The 20,734-nt window shown below is 53.7% G+C and overlaps 1 protein-coding gene across 10 annotated transcripts in view; it reads right to left on the reverse strand.

The window, feature by feature from the left end:
• Positions 1-7,142: 7,142 nt before the first annotated feature.
• The window catches only part of AGRN (agrin), a 147,950-nt gene continuing 134,358 nt past the window's right edge, over positions 7,143-20,734 (reverse strand). For 5 of the 10 annotated variants that reach the window (XM_064172098.1, XM_064172096.1, XM_064172102.1 and 2 more), the window contains 9 exons: positions 20,083-20,094; positions 18,627-18,743; positions 16,738-16,927; positions 16,034-16,121; positions 14,691-14,714; positions 11,869-11,901; positions 9,575-9,799; positions 7,882-7,985; positions 7,143-7,388 (listed from right to left, as the gene is read on the reverse strand). In XM_064172098.1, coding sequence (XP_064028168.1) covers positions 7,231-7,388; positions 7,882-7,985; positions 9,575-9,799; positions 11,869-11,901; positions 14,691-14,714; positions 16,034-16,121; positions 16,738-16,927; positions 18,627-18,743; positions 20,083-20,094 — 951 coding nt within the window. In that variant the 3' untranslated portion in view covers positions 7,143-7,230. The remainder of the gene's footprint in view (positions 7,389-7,881; positions 7,986-9,574; positions 9,800-11,868; positions 11,902-14,690; positions 14,715-16,033; positions 16,122-16,737; positions 16,928-18,626; positions 18,744-20,082; positions 20,095-20,734) is intronic. The other 5 variants (XM_064172099.1, XM_064172105.1, XM_064172104.1 and 2 more) reach the window with 3 other exon arrangements.

Below are 20,734 nucleotides of genomic sequence, written 5' to 3' on the forward strand. Positions count from 1 at the left end.
TATAACAACCGAAACAGAACAGCAATGATGATAAAATTAAAGTGAGAATCACAACAGCAATAGAAGGATGAAGCAATAAATGTCAAGGTGAGGATGAGAACAGGAAAATTAAAATTCAATTAATGACTAACAAGAAGAACTTTAAGTGTAATGGTGGTGATAATATTAAAGTGTAAGCACTATAAATCTATTAGAACTATTAGAACTATTAAATCTTATTTGTATTACTTGCAACAACTCTACCTATTAATTTTAAAGTTAATTAGAACGATTACTTTTAACTATGAAACATTAGATATTAGCATTTCAATATGATAGTGGTGATGATAATGATGACAATACTAATACTGATAATACCAATACTATGTCTTCCTGTAATACTACCACTAGTAGTTAAAAGTAATAATAGTAATATTATTGTAATGTTATAATAATGACCTACAATCAAATTAATGATCAAAAAATAGAATCAAATGAGCAGTAATAAAAGGTAGCCATGGAATAGACTGAAAACCAGGGAAAGTATTAGTAATAAGAAATTACAGTAAGCAATGAAGTGGACAGAGAAATGTGGACACAGAGAAAAGTGGACACAAAAATATGGACACAATAAAAAGTGGATACAAAAAAAATGGACACAAAAAAATGGACACAAAAAAATGGAGACAAAAAAATGGAGACAAAAAAGTGGACAAAAAAATATGGACGCAAAAAAAAGTGGATACAAAAAAAATGGACACAAAAAAATGGACACAAAAAAGTGGAGACAAAAAAGTGGACAAAAAAAAAGTGGACACAAAAAAGTGGACACAAAAAAGTGGACACAAAGAAAAGTGGACACAAAAAAAAGTGGACACAAAAAAAAGTGGACACAAAAAAGTGGACACAGAGAAAAGTGGACACAGAGAAAAGTGGACACAAAAAAAGTGGACACAAAAAAAGTGGACACAAAAAAAAGTGGACACAAAAAAAAAGTGGACACAAAAAAGTGGACACAGAGAAAAGTGGACACAGAGAAAAGTGGACACCAAAAAGTGGCCACAAAAAAAAGTGGACACACAAAAAAGTGGACACACAAAAAAGTGGACACACAAAAAAGTGGACACAAAAAAGTGGACAAAAAAAAAAGTGGACACACAAAAAAGTGGACACAAAAAAGTGGACAAAAAAAAAGTGGACACACAAAAAAGTGGACACAAAAAAAAGTGGACACAAAAAAAAGTGGACACAAAAAAGTGGACACAGAGAAAAGTGGACACAAAAAAATGGACACAAAAAATGGACACAAAAAAACTGGACACAAAAAAGTGGACACAAAAAAGTGGACGCAAAAAAAAGTGGACACAAAAAAAAGTGGAGACAAAAAAATGGACACAAAAAAGTGGGAAGAAAGTGGTAATAGGAAAGTGGAAAAAATAATGTGGAAGTAGAGAAGTGGGAATAGAAAGGTGGAAATGGAAAGGTGGAAATGGAAAGGTGGAAATGGAAAGGTGGAAATGGAAAGGTGGAAGCAATAAAGTGGAAGCAGAAAGGTGAAAGCAATAAAGGGAAGCAGAAGAGTGGAGGCAATAAAGGGGAAGCAGAAGAGTGGAAGCAGAAGAGTGGAAGCAGAAGAGTGGAAGCAGAAGAGTGGAAGCAGAAGAGTGGAGGCAGAAGAGTGGAAGCTGAAGAGTGGAGGCAGAAGAGTGGAAGCTGAAGAGTGGAAGCAATACAGGGGAAGCAGAAAAATGGAATCAATAAAGTGGAAGCAGAAGTGTGGAAGCAATAAAAGGGGAAGCAGAGAAGTGGAAGCAGAGAAGTGGAAGCAGAGAAGTGGAAGCAGAGAAGTGGAAGCAGAGAAGTGGAAGCAGAGAAGTGGAAGCAGGAGAGTGGAAGCAGGAGAGTGGAAGCAGGAGAGTGGAAGCAGGAGAGTGGAAGCAGGGGAGTGGAAGCAGGGGAGTGGAAGCAGGGGAGTGGAAGCAGGGGAGTGGAAGCAGGGGAGTGGAAGCAATAAAGGGGAAGCAGAAAGGGGGAAGCAGAAAGGGGGAAGCAGAAAGGGAGAAGCAGAAAGGGGGAAGCAGAAAGGGGGAAGCAGAAAGGGGGAAGCAGAAAGGGGGAAGCAGAAAGGGGGAAGCAGAAAGGGGGAAGCAGAAAGGGGGAAGCAATAAAGGGGAAGCAATAAAAGGGAAGCAGAAGAGTGGAGGCAATAAAGGGGAAGCAGAAGAGTGGAAGCAGAAGAGTGGAGGCAGAAGAGTGGAAGCAGAAGAGTGGAAGCAGAAGAGTGGAGGCAGAAGAGTGGAAGCTGAAGAGTAGAGGCAGAAGAGTGGAAGCTGAAGAGTGGAGGCAGAAGAGTGGAGGCAGAAGAGTGGAAGCAGAAGAATGGAAGCAATAAAGTGGAAGCTGAAGAGTGGAGGCAGAAAAGGGGAAATAATAATGTGGAAGCAGAAGAGTGAAAGCAGAAAGGTGGAAGCAATAATGTGGAAGTAGAAAAGTTGATATAAAGTGGAAAAACCAAAGGAGAAATAATACAGGGGAAATAAAAAAGTGGAACTAAAGCCATGGTAATAATAAAGTGGAGCTAAATAATGAAGTGGAAACAAAAAAGTGGAAGTCAATTGGAACTAAAAAAGTGGAACTACATTTGAACTAAAAAAGTGGAAGGCAATTGGAACTAAAAAAGAGGAAGGAAATAATAAAGGTGAAATAACAAAGTGTTAATGAGGTAGCAACAGCCACAATAACAATAACGAAGCAACAGGCCCCTTGAAACCATCTTTAATAGCTCTCAAACTTTATTTGATGGTGCTTGCCAAGAGACACAAGTTAGTAATGGTTACATCATGCTGCTCCTCTGCTCTGCATCGCCCTGCAGTACCCACCCAGGAGCCAAGCCACCTGGACACCTCTCTTTCCAAACAAGCCTGGGGGGGTTTTGTTTCTAAAGCCCCAAAATAAATCACCCAGAGACCACGAGGGGGAAAAAAAAAACCACAAACCAAACCCAAACCAGCACCAAACCTCAAGGGTTTTGGTTTGGGGTTTTGGGGTTGGGGTTTTTTATTTGTACATCCACTTTATAAATGCTCTTAAAAAATAAAGCCCCAAGTTAAGTGCACAGCCCCTAGGGAAGCACTGCTTGAAGGTGACCTTGGTTTCAAGATGAGGACACTGTGGAGGGGAGGAGGAGGTGGGGGGGAGGGTCTTGTTTTAAGGCATTTCCAAGCCCCAGCCAAAGCAGACAGAGGTTTTGGTGGTGATGCTTTGCTTTTGTTGAGTTGGTTTTTGGGGAGGGGGTAGTTGGTTGGTTGTTTGCAGGGACCTTGGCTTCATTTCAGTGGCAATGAAACAAAATTAGCAGCTTCCTTCTGTGCATGCCCCTCTCTCCCTCTGGAGCTGGAACACACAGCTCTTGGCTCCAGCCAGCCCCCCAGTGCACCCTGGGGGGTTTGATATGTTCCCTCTCAACCCCCCCACCACCTCCACCCCAGCCTGCAGTCATAGAATCATGGAATGGTTTGGGGCTGCAAAGGACCTCCAAAGCTCATCCAGTCCAACTCTCTCTGCACTCAGCAAGGACATCTTCACCTAGAGCAGGTTGCCCAGAGCTCTGATGAGCCTCATCTTAAAAGTCTCCAGGGATGGGGAGTCAACCACCTCCCTGGGCAGTCTCTTTAGGTTGGACATGAGGAACAATTCAATCCAATCATAGAAAGGCCTGGGTTGGAAGGGACCTCCAAAGCTCATCCAGTCCAACTCTCTCTGCACTCAGCAAGGATCTCTTCACCTAGAGCAGGTTGCCCAGAGCCCTGCTGAGCCTTCACCTTGAGTATCTCCAGGGATGGGGACTCAACCACCTCCCTGGGCAACCTCTTTCAGTGCTCCAGCACCCTCATGGTGCAGAACCTGTTCCTCCCATCCAGTCTAAACCTGCTCTGCTCTGTTTTCAAACCATTGCCCCTCAATCCTATCACTGCAGGCAAACAGTCCCTCTGCAGCCTTCTTGTAGCCCCCACCCACAAAAAAAATCCAGCAGGGTCCATCCCTTCCACAGCATCTGTCACAGCACTTCCCCCACACACCCCAGGAGCCATAATTTATGTACAGGAGCCACTTAAAATGTGGTTATTGGCACACAGAGAGCCACAGGGTCCCCATCCCACAGAGGGCACAGCCCCCTGAGAAATGTTTCACCCCTGGATTCAGTGAGGAATGGCCCTGGAGGAGGCACAGGTGTGGGGGGTGAGTGGGAGTGGGGATTGCTTTTTAAAGTGACTAAAGAGAACCCCAAATTCTTCCCCTTTTGTTCCAGCTGTGCTCAGAGCTCACCCTGAGGAATGGCTTAAAACTGAGTGCCCAAACCCCAACGTTTTTTGAGGTACCCTGCTAGAAATGGAGGGGGAGAACTGAGAAGTGATGGACACTGATGAATGTTTGATCCCTGCTGGGGTCCTTCACAGAGATTCACAGCCCAGTGTTTAGTCTGGAGAAGAGGAGGCTGAGAGGAGACCTCACTGCTCTCTACAGCTCCCTGAAAGAAGATTGCAGTGAGGTTGGGCTCTTCTCCCTAGTATCAGGTGATGGAACAAGAGGGAACAGCCTCAAATTGTGCCAGGGGAGGGTTAGGTTGGAGGTGAGGAAACAAACTCTTTGCTGCAAGAGTGCTCAGGGACTGGAGCAGGCTGCCCAGGGAGGTGGTGGAGTCCCCATCCCTGCAGGTGTCCAAGAAACCTGTGGCCATGGCACTTGAGGACAGGGTTTAAGGGCCAGGGTGGGCTTAGGCTGATGGTTGGACCTTGGTGATCTTAGAGGTCTTTTCCAACCCAAACAATTCCATGGTTCTATAAAGCTGGTTTTAAAGAGAGCATCTCAGGGTGGGACAGGGACAGCTGTGTCCTTAGGGGGGAAAGGGACAGCAGCAGTAACTTCTTCCCCTGGAGAAGAAACCTGGGTGGAGTGGAGCATTTCTTTCCTAGCTGCAGTCCTGTTTGTCCTTACAATCAGAGAGAGGTTTGGGTTGGAAAGAGGCTTTAAAGGTCACCTAAGTCCAACCCTCCTTGCAGGGAGCAGGGACATCTTCACCTGGAGCTCCTGCTTCCAGGAGGATTTGGTGTTTGGACACAACTGGCAGCCACAAACACACAGACACTCACTCAGAACCACACCTACAGGCTTTTGTAACTGGCACCACAAGATTGGCTTTCAACGTTTGCAAGGAGGAAGAAAACCCTCAAAACCCCTCCCTTCCCCCCTCCTTAAACACTCCTGGCCCCAAGCCCCATTCCCATCTCCATCCAAGCTCTTGCTGCTGGGCTGGAAGTTATCCAGAGGAGCTGTGGTCAAAGGCAGGAAGACTTTGCACTGCACCAGGCACTGCAAGACACACACAGAGTGGTGAAGTCCAAGGTAAAAAGCAACTCCAATTACTCTTCATGGGAGAGGCTCTAAATACCCAGAGCCTCGTGTGCTGGCCAGCTGTAAGCATCCTCATGGCAGACAGAAGGCAAATCCATGTCTGGAGGCTGGAAGATGAAGGTGGGTCATGGAAGGACACATCCAATTGAAGTGAAAAGGGCCCCAGTCCCTTTTGACAGCACTGGAAGGAGGGAAGCACTCCCAAGCATCTTGAAGATGTGCTGCAAGTTCTCACTGGTGCATGGGAGGGCAACACTTGGTACACAGAAGCTCTTGGGAAGAGCAGGCAGGGGCAAGCAGGTGGTTAGGACATGTCTGGATAAACACAAAGCGTGGAAATGAGGTTTCACAGCTGCTTCTGCACGTGTCCAAGAGGAGGAGGAGGAGGAGGAGGAGAGCCAACAGAGAAATGAACATTTCCCCCACAGCCCCTCTGAGTCCAGCAAACAGTCACAGGGCAACCAAAGAGCAATGCTTTTCTGCCTGCTCAGAGCAGACCTTGGGCTCTCTTCCAGTGCATGGCATCCCTGATTGGAACAGAGCACGGAGGAGGAAAGCACTTGAGATCCTTACACACATAAATTAGAGGGAGAGGAAGCGAGGAGAGGGGGGAGATGGGAGTGAACCCAGAGCCAGGCTCCAAAGCAGGGTGGCAGTTCCCACTGCTGGCCACCTCCCTGCTTCAGCCAGCACTGCAGGGGGGGGTAGAGGGGGGAACTCTGAGGCCAGATGTGAGGTGGGAAGGCAGAGACTCCACGAAGGCCACACAAGCTCCCCACCACCAGCATCCTTTCGCCCGTGGGAGTGTGAACAACAATCCAAGAGCACAAATAAGGAGAGGGAGAAACAACCCCCCCACCCCTTCCCCCCCTCCCCCCAAATGAAAAAAGGAAGAAGCTTCAAGTATGAGTTAAGATTTACAATGCAGGTGCAACAGGGGAAGTTCTTCTGCCACTTCTTGGAGACTTGGTTCAAGGTTTTAGTTCTTGGTTGCTGTTGTTTGATCAGAGTCTGACTGACCTGGATTAAACTGCAGCCCAACAAAAGGTTTAGTTCTTGGTTGCTGCTGTTTGATCAGAGTCTGACTGACCTGGACAAACTGAACCCAGCAAAAGGTTTAGTTCTTGGTTGCTGTTGTTTGATCAGAGTCTGACTGACCTGGACAAACTGAACCCAGCAAAAGGTTTAGTTCTTGCTTGCTGCTGTTTGATCAGAGTCTGATTGACCTGGACAAACTGAACCCAACAAAAGGTTTAGTTCTTGCTTGCTGCTGTTTTACTGACCTGGATCAAACTGCAACCCAACAAAAGGTTTCTAGTCCTTGGTTGCTGCGGTCTTACTGACCTGGATCAAACTGCAACCCAGCAAAAGGTTTAGTTCTTGGTTGCTGCTGTTTTACTGACCTGGACAAACTGCAACCCAACAAAACGTTTAGTTCTTGGTTGCTGCTGTTTTACTGACCTGGACAAACTGCAACCCAACAAAACGTTTCTAGTTCTTGGTTGCTGCTGTTTTACTGACCTGGACAAACTGCAACCCAACAAAAGGTTTAGTCCTTGGTTGCTGCTGTTTGATCAGAGTCTGACTGACCTGGATTAAACTGCAACCCAACAAATAACCCACAAGAAAAGGTGGTTTGCTGTTTTCTTTTGATTGTTTGTTTGTTTTCTTCCCCTCCCTTTCTTCCTCCCTCCCTCCCCTCATTTTCCCCTCCCTCCCCTCCCCCCCTCCCCCCAAAAAAAAAAACAATATAAAAAGCAATAAGTTTACAAAAATAGAAAATAATTACAGCAATAGGCAGGAGGGAGGGGAGGAGAAGGAAGGGTCCCTGGGGGGGTTCTATTTGGCTGAGCAGTGTAATATCCTGGGGTTGTTTAAAGCGTCCTCCACCAGGTGCAGTTCTTGGCGGTCCACAACCACATCCCTTATGCAGCCAATGAAGCCTGTGCTGTAGGCCTTGGGCAGCTTGTGAGCCACACTCAGCTTCTCCAGTCCCCCTGCAAGACAGACAGCACAGGGAGTCAAGTGGGACAATCAGAGAATGGTTTAGGTTGGAAGAGAGCTCCAAGCTCAGCCAGCCCAACCTAGCACCCAGCCCTGCCCAACCAACCAGACCATGGCACTAAGTGCCCCAGCCAGGCTTGGCTGCAACACCTCCAGCCACAGCCACTCCACCACCTCCCTGGGCAGCCCATTCCAATGCCAATCACTCTCTCTGACAACAACTTCCTAACAACATCCAGCCTCAACCTGCCCTGGCACAGCTTGAGGCTGTGTCCCCTTCTTCTGGTGCTGGCTGCCTGGCAGCAGAGCCCAACCCCACCTGGCTACAGCCTCCCTGCAGGCAGCTGTAGGCAGCAATGAGCTCTGCCCTGAGCCTCCTCTGCTGCAGGCTGCACACCCCCAGCTCCCTCAGCCTCTCTCAGCTTCTCCTCTGAGCCCCTCATGAAGGGGTTGCAGAAGCTGCTCCCCCTTGCCAAGCCAACTTACCTAGCCACAGGGCCCCATCTGTATCCAGCTGTGTGGCACCAAGTGGAGAAGAGCCAGCAATGGGGGCCTCGTTGCCAACTTGAAGGGAACCTTCTCTTTGTACCCTGCTCCCAAGAGAAGAAAGAGGAGATGATTAGAAGTGCTCTGCAGCCAACTGGGCACCATCAGCTGGGCTCCTCCTGGAGAGGAGTGAGGTGCAGAGATGCAGGCAGCACAGAATCATAGAATCAAGCAGGTTGGAAGAGACCTGCAAGCTGTGGCACACAGCTCATGGGTTTGCTTCTCACATGGAGCTGCTGAAGGAGGAGGTCTGCTGTGAATCATATATAGAATCATATAGAATCAAGCAGGCTGGAAGAGAGCTCCAAGCTCAGCCAGCCCAACCTAGCACCCAGCCCTGCCCAACCAACCAGACCATGGCACTAAGTGCCCCAGCCAGGCTTGGCTGCAACACCTCCAGGGATGGAGGCTCCACCACCTCCCTGGGCAGCCCATTCCAATGCCAATCACTCTCTCTGCCAGCAACTTCCTCCTAACATCCAGCCTGAACCTGCCCTGGCACAGCTTGAGGCTGTGTCCCCTTGTTCTGCTGCTGGTTGCCTGGCAGCAGAGCCCAACCCCACCTGGCTACAGCCTCCCTGCAGGCAGTTGTAGCACAGAGTGGTCCTTGGTCCAACACCTCCCCCAGGGATGCCATACACGTCCCTTGTGCATCCCACAGCTTCCCCTCAGCCCCTGCAGCCCCAGCAGCAGCAATCCCTGGCATTCCTGGCTGTGTGATCTGCTCACCACTCCCAGCACCAATAAAAAGGACAGCTTGAGCTCAACATGAAGAGAATGTCAAACCCTCAGGCAGCTCAAATCAAAGACCTTGGGCCCTTCCTAGTGCCTGTCCCTTTGACATTTCCAGGCTTGTCACAACATGTGTCCCTCCAACTGCCCACATGCCTCTCCTCTATTCTTATCCAGGAGGAAGGGTGACCTGTGGGGACCACAGGGCAGGAAGCCACAGCTGTGAGTCAGAGAATGGTTTTGAGTTGGAAAGGACCTACAAGATCATCTAAGTCCAACCCTCAACCACTGGCAGGGACATCTCCCAGCAGCTCAGGTTGCTCAAGCTCTCATCCAACCTGGTCCTGAACATCTCCAGGGAGGTTGTGGAGCACAGAAGCACCTGCAGGCCTTTGCAAACAGCTTCTCTCCAACCTTCAGCTACTGGCAGGCTGCTATTAGGTCCCCCCAGAACCTCCTCCTCTCCAGAATGAACATCCCCAGCTCCCTCAGCCTGTCCTCATAGCAGAGCAGCTCCAGCCCTCTGCTCATCCTCATGACCCTTCTCTGGACACCTTCCAGCACATCCATAGCCCTCTTGTCCCAGGGGCTCCAGAACTGGATGCAGCACTCCAGGTGAGGTCTCACCAGAGCAAAGTGGCAGAATCCCCTCTCTGGCTCTGCTGGCCACACTGCTTTTGATGCAGCCCAGGCTATGATTTGCCTTCTGTGCTGCAAGCTCACCCTGCCTGCTCATGCCCAGCTTCTCATCCCCCAGCACCCCCAAGTCCCTTTCCACAGTGCTGCTCCCTAACACCTCCTCCCCCAGCCCTTGGCAGCAGTGAGGATTGTTGCGTCCCAGGCGCAGGACCCTGCGCTTGCTCCTGTTGAGCTCCCTGAGGCTCCCTGGGCCAAGGCATACCTGTATGCTTTGATGTGTATCCACTGGTTGGTGTTGACTGGGACTGTGGACCTGAGGACAACTGGCTTGGAGCCCAGGTCGTAGGTCATCTGCACGAAGCCATCCACGATGGCCAAGGCGATGTAGTCGGAGCGCTCCAGCCCCTTCCCGCTCCACAGGATCAGCCCCTGGGTGGCTTCGGTTTTGATGCTCAGCTCAAAGTGGTTTGACTGCAAGGCCTTCTCGCTGCACCAGGAGACAGAGCAAGAGTTAAAAGCTGCAGAAAGCAGCAGCAGGCAGCCAGGCAGCTCAGTGGCTCGACCTGCTCTGCTCCTGGCCAACCAGCTGAGCTTCGGCATCCAGCTCTGCCTGGGCACTGCCCCTGCCTGCTGCACCTGAGGGGTCACAGCCTTTGCTGGGCAGCCCAGACCTGCTCAGAAGGCTTGAGGCATGGAGTTAGTTGATGGGAAGCTCTAAACTGGGCCACAGTGTCAAAGAAATGGACCTCTGGAGGTCCCCAACCCAACTCCCACTCAGGGTATGACTGGATGAAGGCACTGCCCCTGCCTGCTGCACCTGAGGGCTCACAGCCTTTGCTGGGCAGCCCAGACCTGCTCAGAAGGCTTGAGGCATGGAGTTAGTTGATGGGAAGCTCTAAACTGGGCCACATGGTCAAAGAAATGAACCTCTGGGGGTCCCTTATCCAGCTCCCACTCAGGGTACAACCATTTCTGGAAGAGGGCAGCTGTGGCTTTGCCCAGCTGAGCTTGGGAACACCAAGACTGGAGCTCCTCTATCTCCTGCTGACAGCCAGGGCTGTGCAGTTAGAACCACAGAATGCAGTGGGTTGGAAGGGACCACTGAAGGTCACCTTGTCCAACCCCCTGCAACAAGCAGGGACATCTTTAGCTAGGTTACATTGCTCAAGGCCCCATCAAGCTTGACCTCGACTGTCCCCAGGGATGGACTCTCCACCACCTCTCTGGGCAACCTATTCCAGTGTTGCATTATCCTCACTGTGAAGAGCCTCATCCTAAATCTCCCTAAATCCAACTTAAACCTCCCCTGCTCCAGTTCTCCTGGGAATGCTTTCCCCAGCATCCAGCTTGAACCCCCAAAGACACAGTCTGGAGCTGCTGCCTCCTGCTTTTGCCCAGGGTTCAGACACATCAGCCCCTGCAAGATGTGACACAAAGCTCTTGGGTTTGCTTCTCACATGGAGCTGCTGAAGGAGGAGGTCTGCTGTGAATCATATATAGAATCATATAGAATCAACCAGGCTGGAAGAGAGCTCCAAGCTCAGCCAGCCCAACCTAGCACCCAGCCCTGCCCAACCAACCAGACCATGGCACTGAGTGCCCCAGCCAGGCTTGGCTGCAACACCTCCAAGCACGGCCACTCCACCACCTCCCTGGGCAGCCCATTCCAATGCCAATCACTCTCTCTGACAACAACTTCCTCCTCACAGCCAGCCTAGACCTGCCCTTGCAGCAGAGCCCAACCCCACCTGGCTGCAGCCTCCCTGCAGGCAGCTGCAGACAGCAATGAGCTCTGCCCTCAGCCTCCTCTGCTGCAGGCTGCACACCCCCAGCTCCCTCAGCCTCTCCTCACAGGGCTGTGCTCCAGGCCCCTCCCCAGCCTTGCTGCCCTTCTCTGGACACCTTCCAGCACCTCAACATCTCTCTTGAACTGAGGAGCCCAGAACTGGACACAGCACTCAAGCTGTGGCCTGAGCAGTGCTGAGCACAGGGGCAGAAGAATCTCCCTCGCAGCTGGAGGCTTCCCACAGAGTAACAAAGGCTTTTCTTTCTCATGGATGTGGTGTCCTTTCCCAAGGGAGGGACACAGGAAGGACAGGATTTGCCCAGCTTAGCTTGGTCCCTTTTGGAACTGGCCAAAGGGAGCTGCCAAGAGGTGATGCTGCCATGTGGGTTCAGCATCCACTCCCCTGGGATGCCCTGTGCCACACTGCTGATGTGCACACACACAGACCAGACAGCACAGGCAACAGAGACAGCTTTTTATTCCTAAGGGACACTGTGCACAAAGGGCTGGAGGAGAGCTGTGGTCACTCAGCCTCTCCCCTCTCACCCATGGCTATGGGTCCCCCCATCCCAAGGGACAAAGGAGCAGAGCTGGAGCTGCTTCTACACTGCAGCTTCCTTGGTGTTTGCTCTCCTCCCCTGCAGAGCTGCATCCCTCACAAATGAAAAGCCACAGGTATGGACAGACAGCAGACACCACAGACAGAGACATGCTGAGGCAGCAAGAGCAGAGCACCAGACACGAGAGCAGAGAGGCTGGCACAGACTCACCTGGGCTCCAGGGCAGCATCCAGAGCTTCAGGACTTAGATGCAGGAAGAAAGGGGAGCATGCCATAAGCACAGGGCAGCAGAGGAGACCCTTCCCTCCCAGCCCTGCTCAGCAGTGACAGCTCTGAGCCCTGCACAACACCAAAGCTGAGCCAACCCCCCAAAACAAGCAGGAGAGCTCAAGCCACTGGGGCTGAGCTTCCTCAACCCAGTCAGATGAGTTTGCAAGTTGTGGCTTCATAGGTTCATGGAATGGGTTGGAAGGGACCTTGAAGCTCATCCAGCTCCAACCCCCCTGCCATAGGCAGGGACACCTGCTGCTAGCCCAGCTTGCTCAAGGCCTCATCCAACCTGGCCTTCAACATCTCCAGGGAGGGAGCATCCACAGCCTCCCTGGGCAACCTCTTCTAATGCTTAGCCAAGGTGAGCATAGATTGGGAAGTACTGGAAGAGACCTCTGGAGATCATCTCATCCCAGCAGCTCCCATCCTGGTGGTTCAGGAGCTCTGCAATGTTCTCCAAGATCATACTTTACAGGTGGGGAGACACTGGCACAGGTTGCCCAGGGAGGTCATGGGTGCCCCCTCCCTGGAGGTGCTCAAGGCCAGGTTGGTTCAGGCTTTGAGCAACCTGGGGCTGGTGGAAGGTTTCCCTGCCCATGGCAGCAGGGCTGGAACTGGATGATCTTTAAGGACCCTTCCAGCCTAAACCATTCAAAGCCTCTATGACCCATGAGTATCAGTGTTCCATGCTGCCCTGCTGGGATGTGTGTGCCAGGAAGGCAGAGTGGGCAGCACTGCTGGGGTAAAGAACATTTTGGCCCATGGCTCTGCAGGAGCATCCTGGGCAGCCCTGTGGGGCCAGGCCTCAGGCTGGTTCTTTTGAGGAGCACCTCAAAGTTGCCATCTAGGCAGACACATTAAGGCTTCTGAGTCAGCCTTGGGGCACTTGGGAAGCAGGAGATGCAGGGAGAAGGGGAAATCCAGGGCTCCAGCTGTCCTGCTGGCACTGCCCACAAGCTGGGTGCTGCAAGCCTGGCATTGCAGCCAGCTCCCCCTTGGTGTCTGTATAAGAATGCAGCCCCAAAAGAGATGGGGTGGGCAGGTCACAGCCAGCAGAGCCCAGAAGAGCACTTGCAGGGTTAGTCCTGCCCAGGGCACACCCCAGTGCCTGCCTGCAGGCAGGAGAAGCTCCTTTTTATGGACAACCCAATGGGACCTGCAGCCCTGGCAGGGCCGGGGCGAGCTGCTGCCAAATGCCAGCAGAGGAGCTGGGCAGGGTTGCTGAGCTTCTCTGCAGGATGGGACATGCAGAGCCAAAATAGGCTGGCTCGGGCAGGGAGGAGGCAGGAGGGAGGGCACAAAGGTGGCAGGTTTCTGCTCAGCTGCAGGGGTCACGTCTGTGCAGAGGGACAGCAGAGGGACAGCTGGGCATGGCCACTGCCGCTGCTGCAGGGCACTGCCTGGCTTTGGAGGATGCTTGGCTCCTAGCAAGGCCTTTCCAGAACGCCAGAGCAAGCCCCAAAGTGTTGTGAGCATGCAGCTGGGGGGCTCTGTGGCTGCTGCTCAGGTGCTGGACATGCATGCATGCACCCAGCTCAGCCTCCTGAGCTCCTGCCTGAGCCCAGCTCGTAGAAAATGAGGTGAAATGGGGGTGGGACAGGCAGGTGGCACTCCCAAATCTCCTCCAGAGTGAGGAACTCAGCTGCAGGAACCTGTGCTTCTGCTCCTGCCACTCACCAAGGCAGCCAGACAGCAAATCAAGATTGCTCTAGGGAAGAAGTCCTTCTCCCCATTCACCTGCCCAGCTCCTCCTTCTGCTCCCTTGGCTGCACTGCACATGACTGGCTGGAGACCATCCCCCTGGCACCCAGCCTGGCCTCTTCAATGCCACACTCTCACTGCAGGAACCAGGGCAGAATCAGCAGCCCCTTGGTTCCACCACCAAAGCTTTTGCCACTGACACAAGAGCTGTGTCAAAAGAACTTCCTCCCTTTCTGCCCAACTGCTCCAAGCCAGGTCAAGATGCAGAATGCTGCTGGGACAACATCTGACTGCAGCAGAGCTGCTCCTGCTGCACCTTGCCTGGGTTAGGTTCCCTCTGCAGATGATAGAGCTGCAATCAGAAAATGCCAGCGTGGTGGGGGTTAGAAGGGGACCCCACCCAGTCCAAATCCCCCTGCCAAAGCAGGGGCACCCACAGCAGCTTGCCCAGCATCACAATTGCCAGGCAGGTTTGGAATCTCTCCAAAGAAGGAGATTCCACAACCCCTCTGGGCAGCCTGCTCCAGGGTTCCAGCACCCTCACAGTGAAAAAGTTTCTCCTCCTCTTCAGATGGAACTTCCTGGGTGGCAGTTTGTGGGTACCACTGAAAGGAGTCTGGCCCCAGGCTCTTGCCCCCACTCTTTAGCTGCTGCTGAACGTTGCTCAGATCCTCTCTGGGGCTGCTCTTCTCCAGGCTCAGGCCTCTCAGCCTTTACTCCTCACAGAGCTGCTCCAGGCCCCTCAGCAGCTTTGTATCCCCTGCTGGACTCTCTCCAGCAGTTCCCTGTCTCTCCTGAACTGGGGAGTCCAGAACTGGGCACAATATTCCACATGTGGCTTCACTAGGGCAGGACAAAGGGGCAGGAGAACCTTGACCTGCTGCAACACTCTTCTTAATGCACCCCAAGGTCCTCCTCACCCTGTAAGGGGACATCTGCTCCTGGAAAGTGGCCCTGTTCCTCCTCCCACCCCTGCCCTGTGCTCCCCTGCAGAGGACTGGTGGTTGGGGTGTCAATGGGAGATGGGGGGGGGCAGATGGGCAGTGGAGCTCTGTACTTACGCAGGGATCTCATTGGTCAGGTGGCTTGAAAACAGAGAAACAAGGACACTGAGAAGAGACAGACAGACAGACAGCAGCAAAGAGCTCAACACAGACACCTGAGGGGTAAGAGACAGATGGGCAGAGCCCTGTGCCAGTGCCATGGAGCTGGGAATGAACCATGGCAGGTGGATCCTTTGCTCACACAGAAGCACAACACCGAGGAGAGGTCCTGAGCCAGAGCACAGTGGATCAAGAGTGTCCTGTGGCAGAAATCCTCCAGCTCTGGGCTGGGTATCAGCAGCTGTGGAGCTCTGCTTATCTTGAGAGAGGAGCCCCAGAGACCAGTGCAGCCACAAACACCACAGGGCCCAGAAACACATCCCTAGCCCACGAGTTGAGGGTTCAGCAGATGCCAGAGGTGCCAAGCCAGGCCCCCTCAGCAGTGATGGACCAACTCTTGCTGCACAGGCAGCCAGGGACACAAAGGAACTGGCAGGCAGGCAGGAATTAAACACAGACAGAGCTGCCTCTCTCCTCACTACAGCTCACCACACATTCCTGGGCATGTGGAGAAAGAAAGGCACCCACCAGGAGCAAAGAAGGCCACATCAACCATCTTCATTGGCTATGCTCAGATCAGCTTCATCCCACTCCCAAACCAGACTCTGCTAACCCAGGAGGTGGCCCACACACTGCAGACTGAGAGCATCCAGACCTGAAGCTGGCCTGGCACTGCTGATCTGGGGAAGAGTCTCTGCCAGCAGCAGCTTCAGGGGTAGGCAGCTTTAGTTTGGCTTGCCTCTCTTGGAGGACTGCACTTGGACTTCTTTGATCCAAGCTTGGACCTTGCTCTAGCCTTAACTGCTTGTTCTGGAGCTCAGTTCAGCCCTGACTCCTTGTCTGGACCTTGCTCCAGCCCTGACTACTTGCTCTGGAGCTCAGTTCAGCCCTGACTCCTTGTCTGGACCTTGCTCCAGCCCTGACTCCTTGCTCTGGAGCTCAGTTCAGCCCTGACTCCTTATCTGGACCTTGCTCCAGCCCTGACTCCTTACTCTGGAGCTCAGTTCAGCCCTGACTCCTTGTCTGGACCTTGCTCCAGCCCTAACTCCTTACTCTGGAGCTCAGTTCAGCCCTGACTCCTTGTCTGGACCTTGCTCCAGCCCTGACTCCTTACTCTGGAGCTCAGTTCAGCCCTGACTCCGTGTCTGGACCTTGCTCCAGCCCTGACTCCTTGCTTTGGAGCTTGGTCCAGCCCTGACTCCTTGTCTGGACCTTGCTCCAGCCCTAACTCCTTGCTTTGGAGCTTGGTCCAGCCCTAGCTCCTTGTGTGACCCCCGGGGTGAGCTCAGCAGCCAGGTTACCTCTTGGTCACAGCATTGTGGTACTCCATGTAGGTCCTGCCATCAAAAGCAATGGCCTCTGCATCTCCAGCAGCCTTCTCGATGATCACTGGAGGTGGGGGGGGAAAGAAGAGCTGTCAGGCACCACAGCATGGCATGGCCAGCTTTGGAGAGTAGGGACTGCCCCTTCACACTGCCCAGGTGACCAGGGGGCAGGGCCAGCACTGTGGCACTCCTAAGCAAGCCCTCAGGAAGCTTTGCTGTGGCATTTAGAACCCAGGAGCTTGGAGCAGCTCCTTGTTTGGCAGGCAGCTGTCAGGAAATCTGCAGCCTTGGTGGTTTCCTGGCTGAAGGTGGGGAGGAGCCTGGGCTGGGGGGTGGCCCAAGGTAGGGCTAGGTAGCCCTCCAGGTCAACCTGCCACAGCACCAAACCACATTTCCCTGCCCCAGGCCACCTCAGCGTGAGCCAGGGCGAGAGTGCAGCACTGGGAGGTGACAACAGGGCTGGGTGAGCCAGCGCTGGGCATCAGCACTGCAGGGTCCCACTGCATTTCTGAGCCATGGCACAGCCCTGACCTCGCAGCTGCCTGTAAAATGCCACAGCTTGCTTCTCCTGGGTCCCTCCCAGCAGCCACAGGCTCGGCAGGAGCCCTGTGCTGGCAGCAGCCAGGCGTGGGAGCAGCTAAGGGGCGAGGGCCCTTGTGCAGCCTGCCCTGCAGCCTCACCTCTCTCGCAGTGAGCCCCGGAGAAGCCCCTCTGGCAGGCACACTGGTAGCTCTCCAGGCGGGGGCTGCAGCTGCCCCCGTGCTGGCAGGGGCTGGGCTTCTGCGTGCAGGGGTGGCCGCGGAACGGGGAGATCTCGATGGCGCTGCGGATGTTCTGCTCCTTCAGCACAGGCACGCCCTTGACCGAGAGCTGCGGGAGCGAGCGAGAGGAAGCGCAGTGAAGGCACCGCGCAGAGCAGCCGACCCTCAGCCCAGCGCATCCACCGCTGCCTGCGCATCCACCGCTGCCTGCGCATCCACCTCTGCCCTGCGCATCCACCGCTGCCCTGCGCATCCACCGCTGCCCTGCGCATCCACCGCTGCCTGCGCATCCACCTCTGCCCTGCGCATCCACTGCTGCCTGCGCATCCACCTCTGCCCTGAGCATCCACCGCTGCCCTGAGCATCCACCGCTGCCCTGCGCATCCACCGCTGCCTGCGCATCCACCGCTGCCCTAAGCATCCACCGCTGCCCTGCGCATCCACCGCTGCCCTGCGCATCCACCGCTGCCCTAAGCATCCACCGCTGCCCTAAGCATCCACCGCTGCCCTAAGCATCCACCGCTGCCCTAAGCATCCACCGCTGCCCTAAGCATCCACCTCTGCCCTGAGCATCCACCGCTGCCCTAAGCATCCACCGCTGCCCTGAGCATCCACCGCTGCCCTGCGCAGCCTGCCGCAGGTCTCAACCCTTTGGGGAGGACTTGGACGCCCCTCGCAGCCAAGGAGCTGATCCTCGTGGCCAAGGAATTGCTTCTCACTGCCAAGGAGCTGATCCTTGCAGCCAAAGAATTGCTCCTCGTGGCCAAGGAGCTGATCCTCGTGGCCAAGGGAGATTCTCCTCGTGGCCAAGGGAGATTCTCCTCGTGGCCAAGGGAGATTCTCCTCGTGGCCAAGGGAGATGCTCCTCGTGGCCAAGGAGCTGATCCTCGTGGCCAAGGAATTGCTTCTCACTGCCAAGGAGCTGATCCTTGTGGCCAAGGAATTGCTCCTCGTGGCCAAGGAATTGTGCCTCAGGGTCAACCTAAGCCTCCTCTGGTGCAGCTCGAGGCTGTTTCCTCTTGTCTTACCACTTGTCCCTTTTAGGGAGCTGTAGAGTGAGAAGGTCTCCTCCTCTCAGCCTCCTTTGCTCCAGGCAGAAACTCCCCAGCTCTGTTCTCCAGACCCTTTCCCAGCTTTGTTACCCTTCTCTGGACCTGCTCCAGCCTCTCAATGTTCTTCTTGGAGTCAGGGGCCCAAAACTGAACCAAATCCACTAGGTGTGACCTCACCAACTGAGGTCAGTATCGAATGTGTGGCCTCACCAGTGCTGAGTGAAGGGGCACAGCCCCTGCCCTGTGCATGGGTACATCCCTGGGTCAGGGCTTGACAAGGTTCAAGGAAAGCAACCTTGAAGAAGCCTAAGAGTTGACCTTCAGCACCCCACCTCTGTGCAGGGCAGTCAGGAGAACAGAGGCCACTCTCCCTGCTGGGAAGGAGGAGATGGGAATCGATCCCTAAGCCCCACACACTCCTGAGATGCATCCCCACCTGCCCCTGCCACTTTTTCATCTGTGTGCCCCTCCCATGCACATGGACCCCCATGGAGCCCACTCCCAGGCTCATCCTTGCTCTTCTCACAGAATCAAACACACAGTGAGGGTTGGAAGGGCCCTCAGGAGGTCACCCAGTCCAAGCCTCCTGCTAAAGCAGGGTCCCACAGAACAGCTTGCCCAGGATCTCAATGTCCAGGTGAGGTTGGAATCTCTCCAAAGATGACAACTCCACAGGCTCTCTGGGCAGCCTGCTCCGGTGCAGCTGGCACAGCTCCCAGCCAGACACCTGCCCCCAGCTGCCCAGTAGGTCCTTACCCTCTGCACAGCTCCAGTGAAGCTGGTGGAGATGGCAGCTGCTCGAGCCAGCTTGCTGAAATCAGGGGCACCCCCCACGTAAAATGGCTCCTTCAGGTTCAGGAAGGTGTGAGGCACCTGGAGGGGGGAGAGGGGATGAGGTGAGATGGAGCAGCTGTCACAGTGTCCCTAAGCTGCAAGCTGGGCACCTGGCCAGCTCCACGGGGACTGATGGAGGCTGTGAGCAGGGCAGCAGTGCAGGCATCACAGAGCATCAGGTCCCACTGCTGACCCAGTGCTGCCAGGGCACCACTGAACCATGGCCCTCATCACCACAGCTACACAGCTCTGAAAGCCCTCCAGGGGTGGGGACACCATCACAGCCCTGGGCAGCCTGGGCCAGACCTTGGCAACCCTTTGGGGGAAGAAATTGTTCCTCATATCCAACCTCAACCTGCCCTGGTGCAAACTTGAGGCCATTTCCTCTTAGCTTCTTGCTTGGGAGAAGAGACCAACTCTCACCTCACTCCAACCTCCTTCCAGGGAGTTGTAGAGAGTGAGGAGGTTTCTCCTCAGCCTCTGATTTCCTGGAGGAAGCAGAATGGTCTATGCAGAACATCAGGGATGGAGACTCCACCACTGCCCAAGGCAACCTGGACCAGCCCTTGGCAACCCATTTGGGCAAGAAATTGTTCCTCAAGTCCAACCTGAAAGTGCTTTGGTGCAACTTGAGGCCATTTCCTCTTGCTCTGTTACTTTACTACTTGGGAGAAGAGCCTAACCCCCACCTGGCTCCAGCCTCTTTTCAGGCAGCTGTAGAGAGCAGTGAGGTCTCCCTTCAGCCTCTTTTGCCTCCAGGCTGAACACCCCCAATTCCCTCAGCTGCTCCTCACCAGCCCTGCTCTCCAGACCCTTCACCAACTTCATTGCCCTTCTCTGGACCCTTTCCAGCACCTCAGAAGTCATTCTTGGAGTAAGAGGCTCAAAGCAGAGCCCAGAATTCAGCTCAGGTTCCTCCTTCTGCCACAGGTTCCCTCCTCTCACGTGGCCCTTGCTCCATTTCCAGGGCACTAAAAACCTCCCTGGTGAGTCTTCAGCCACAGGTTTCTCTTGGGCACACAACAGGACTGATGAACCTCCCTGAGCTCCTGGGATGGACCCAGAGGCTCAGCAGGGAGGCAAAGATGCAGTTATATGAGGTGACTAACTAATGCTTTGTGGAGTTAACACAAGGAACATGACCAGATTAATTGAGATGCTTCCAAAACAAAATGGAACAACTGGCTGGGAAATTAATGGTGGGGACAGGGGAAAAAAACAAACAAACTAAAGAAATGAGTTGTCTCTAAGCTACAGAGATCCTACAGCTGCTGGGGCAGATGGGAAGTGAAACACTGAGAGCTGAATGGCAGAGAGGAGAGAAGGATGTGCCCATGGCAGGTGAGATGGAGGTGCAGTGGGTCATACTTATCTGTACCTTACGGGATTTCTGGGATCCAGACAGCAGGGGAGGGGGGAAATACAAGTGGAAAGCAAAGAGAAAGAGAGAGAGAAAGAGAAAAGGGAGATCAGTGCTAACGTCACAACGTGCAGAGCTGCAAGGCCACCACTGCTCCAACCAGGGCCCAGAGGGGCTGGGCAAAGGGAGGTGCAGAAGGCACAGGAAGGGCTGCTGCCACCCTGCCAGCTGAGGGCAACCTTGTCAGAGAATCAGAGAATGGTTTGGGTTGGTAAAGCTCTCTAAGAGCATCCAGTCCAACCACCAGCCCAACGCCAGCCTGGTCACCAAACCCGGTCCCCAAGGGCCATGACCACACCTTGTTATAACACCCCCAGCAATGGGGACTCCACCACCTCCCTGGGCAGCCTATTCCAACCCCTGACCACTCTTGCAGCAAAGAAATTGTTCCTAATCTCCAACCTAACCCTCCCTTGGTGTAATTTGAGTCCAGTTCCTCTCTTTGCTTGGAGAGAAGCTTGCAAAGATGAGTGAGGGGAGGAAGAAATCCTTTCTTCTGCAGGAAAGCTGCATAACCCTGCTGCTGCACCTCTAGGTGAATCTGCAGGATGAGCTCAGCAGCAGCTGGGGCTTTTCCTGCAGCAGCTTCCCAGCTGGAATGGTGGCTGAG

Source organism: Pogoniulus pusillus, chromosome 36 (genome assembly GCF_015220805.1).
Source record: "Pogoniulus pusillus isolate bPogPus1 chromosome 36, bPogPus1.pri, whole genome shotgun sequence".
Classification (NCBI taxonomy): Eukaryota; Metazoa; Chordata; class Aves; order Piciformes; family Lybiidae; genus Pogoniulus; species Pogoniulus pusillus.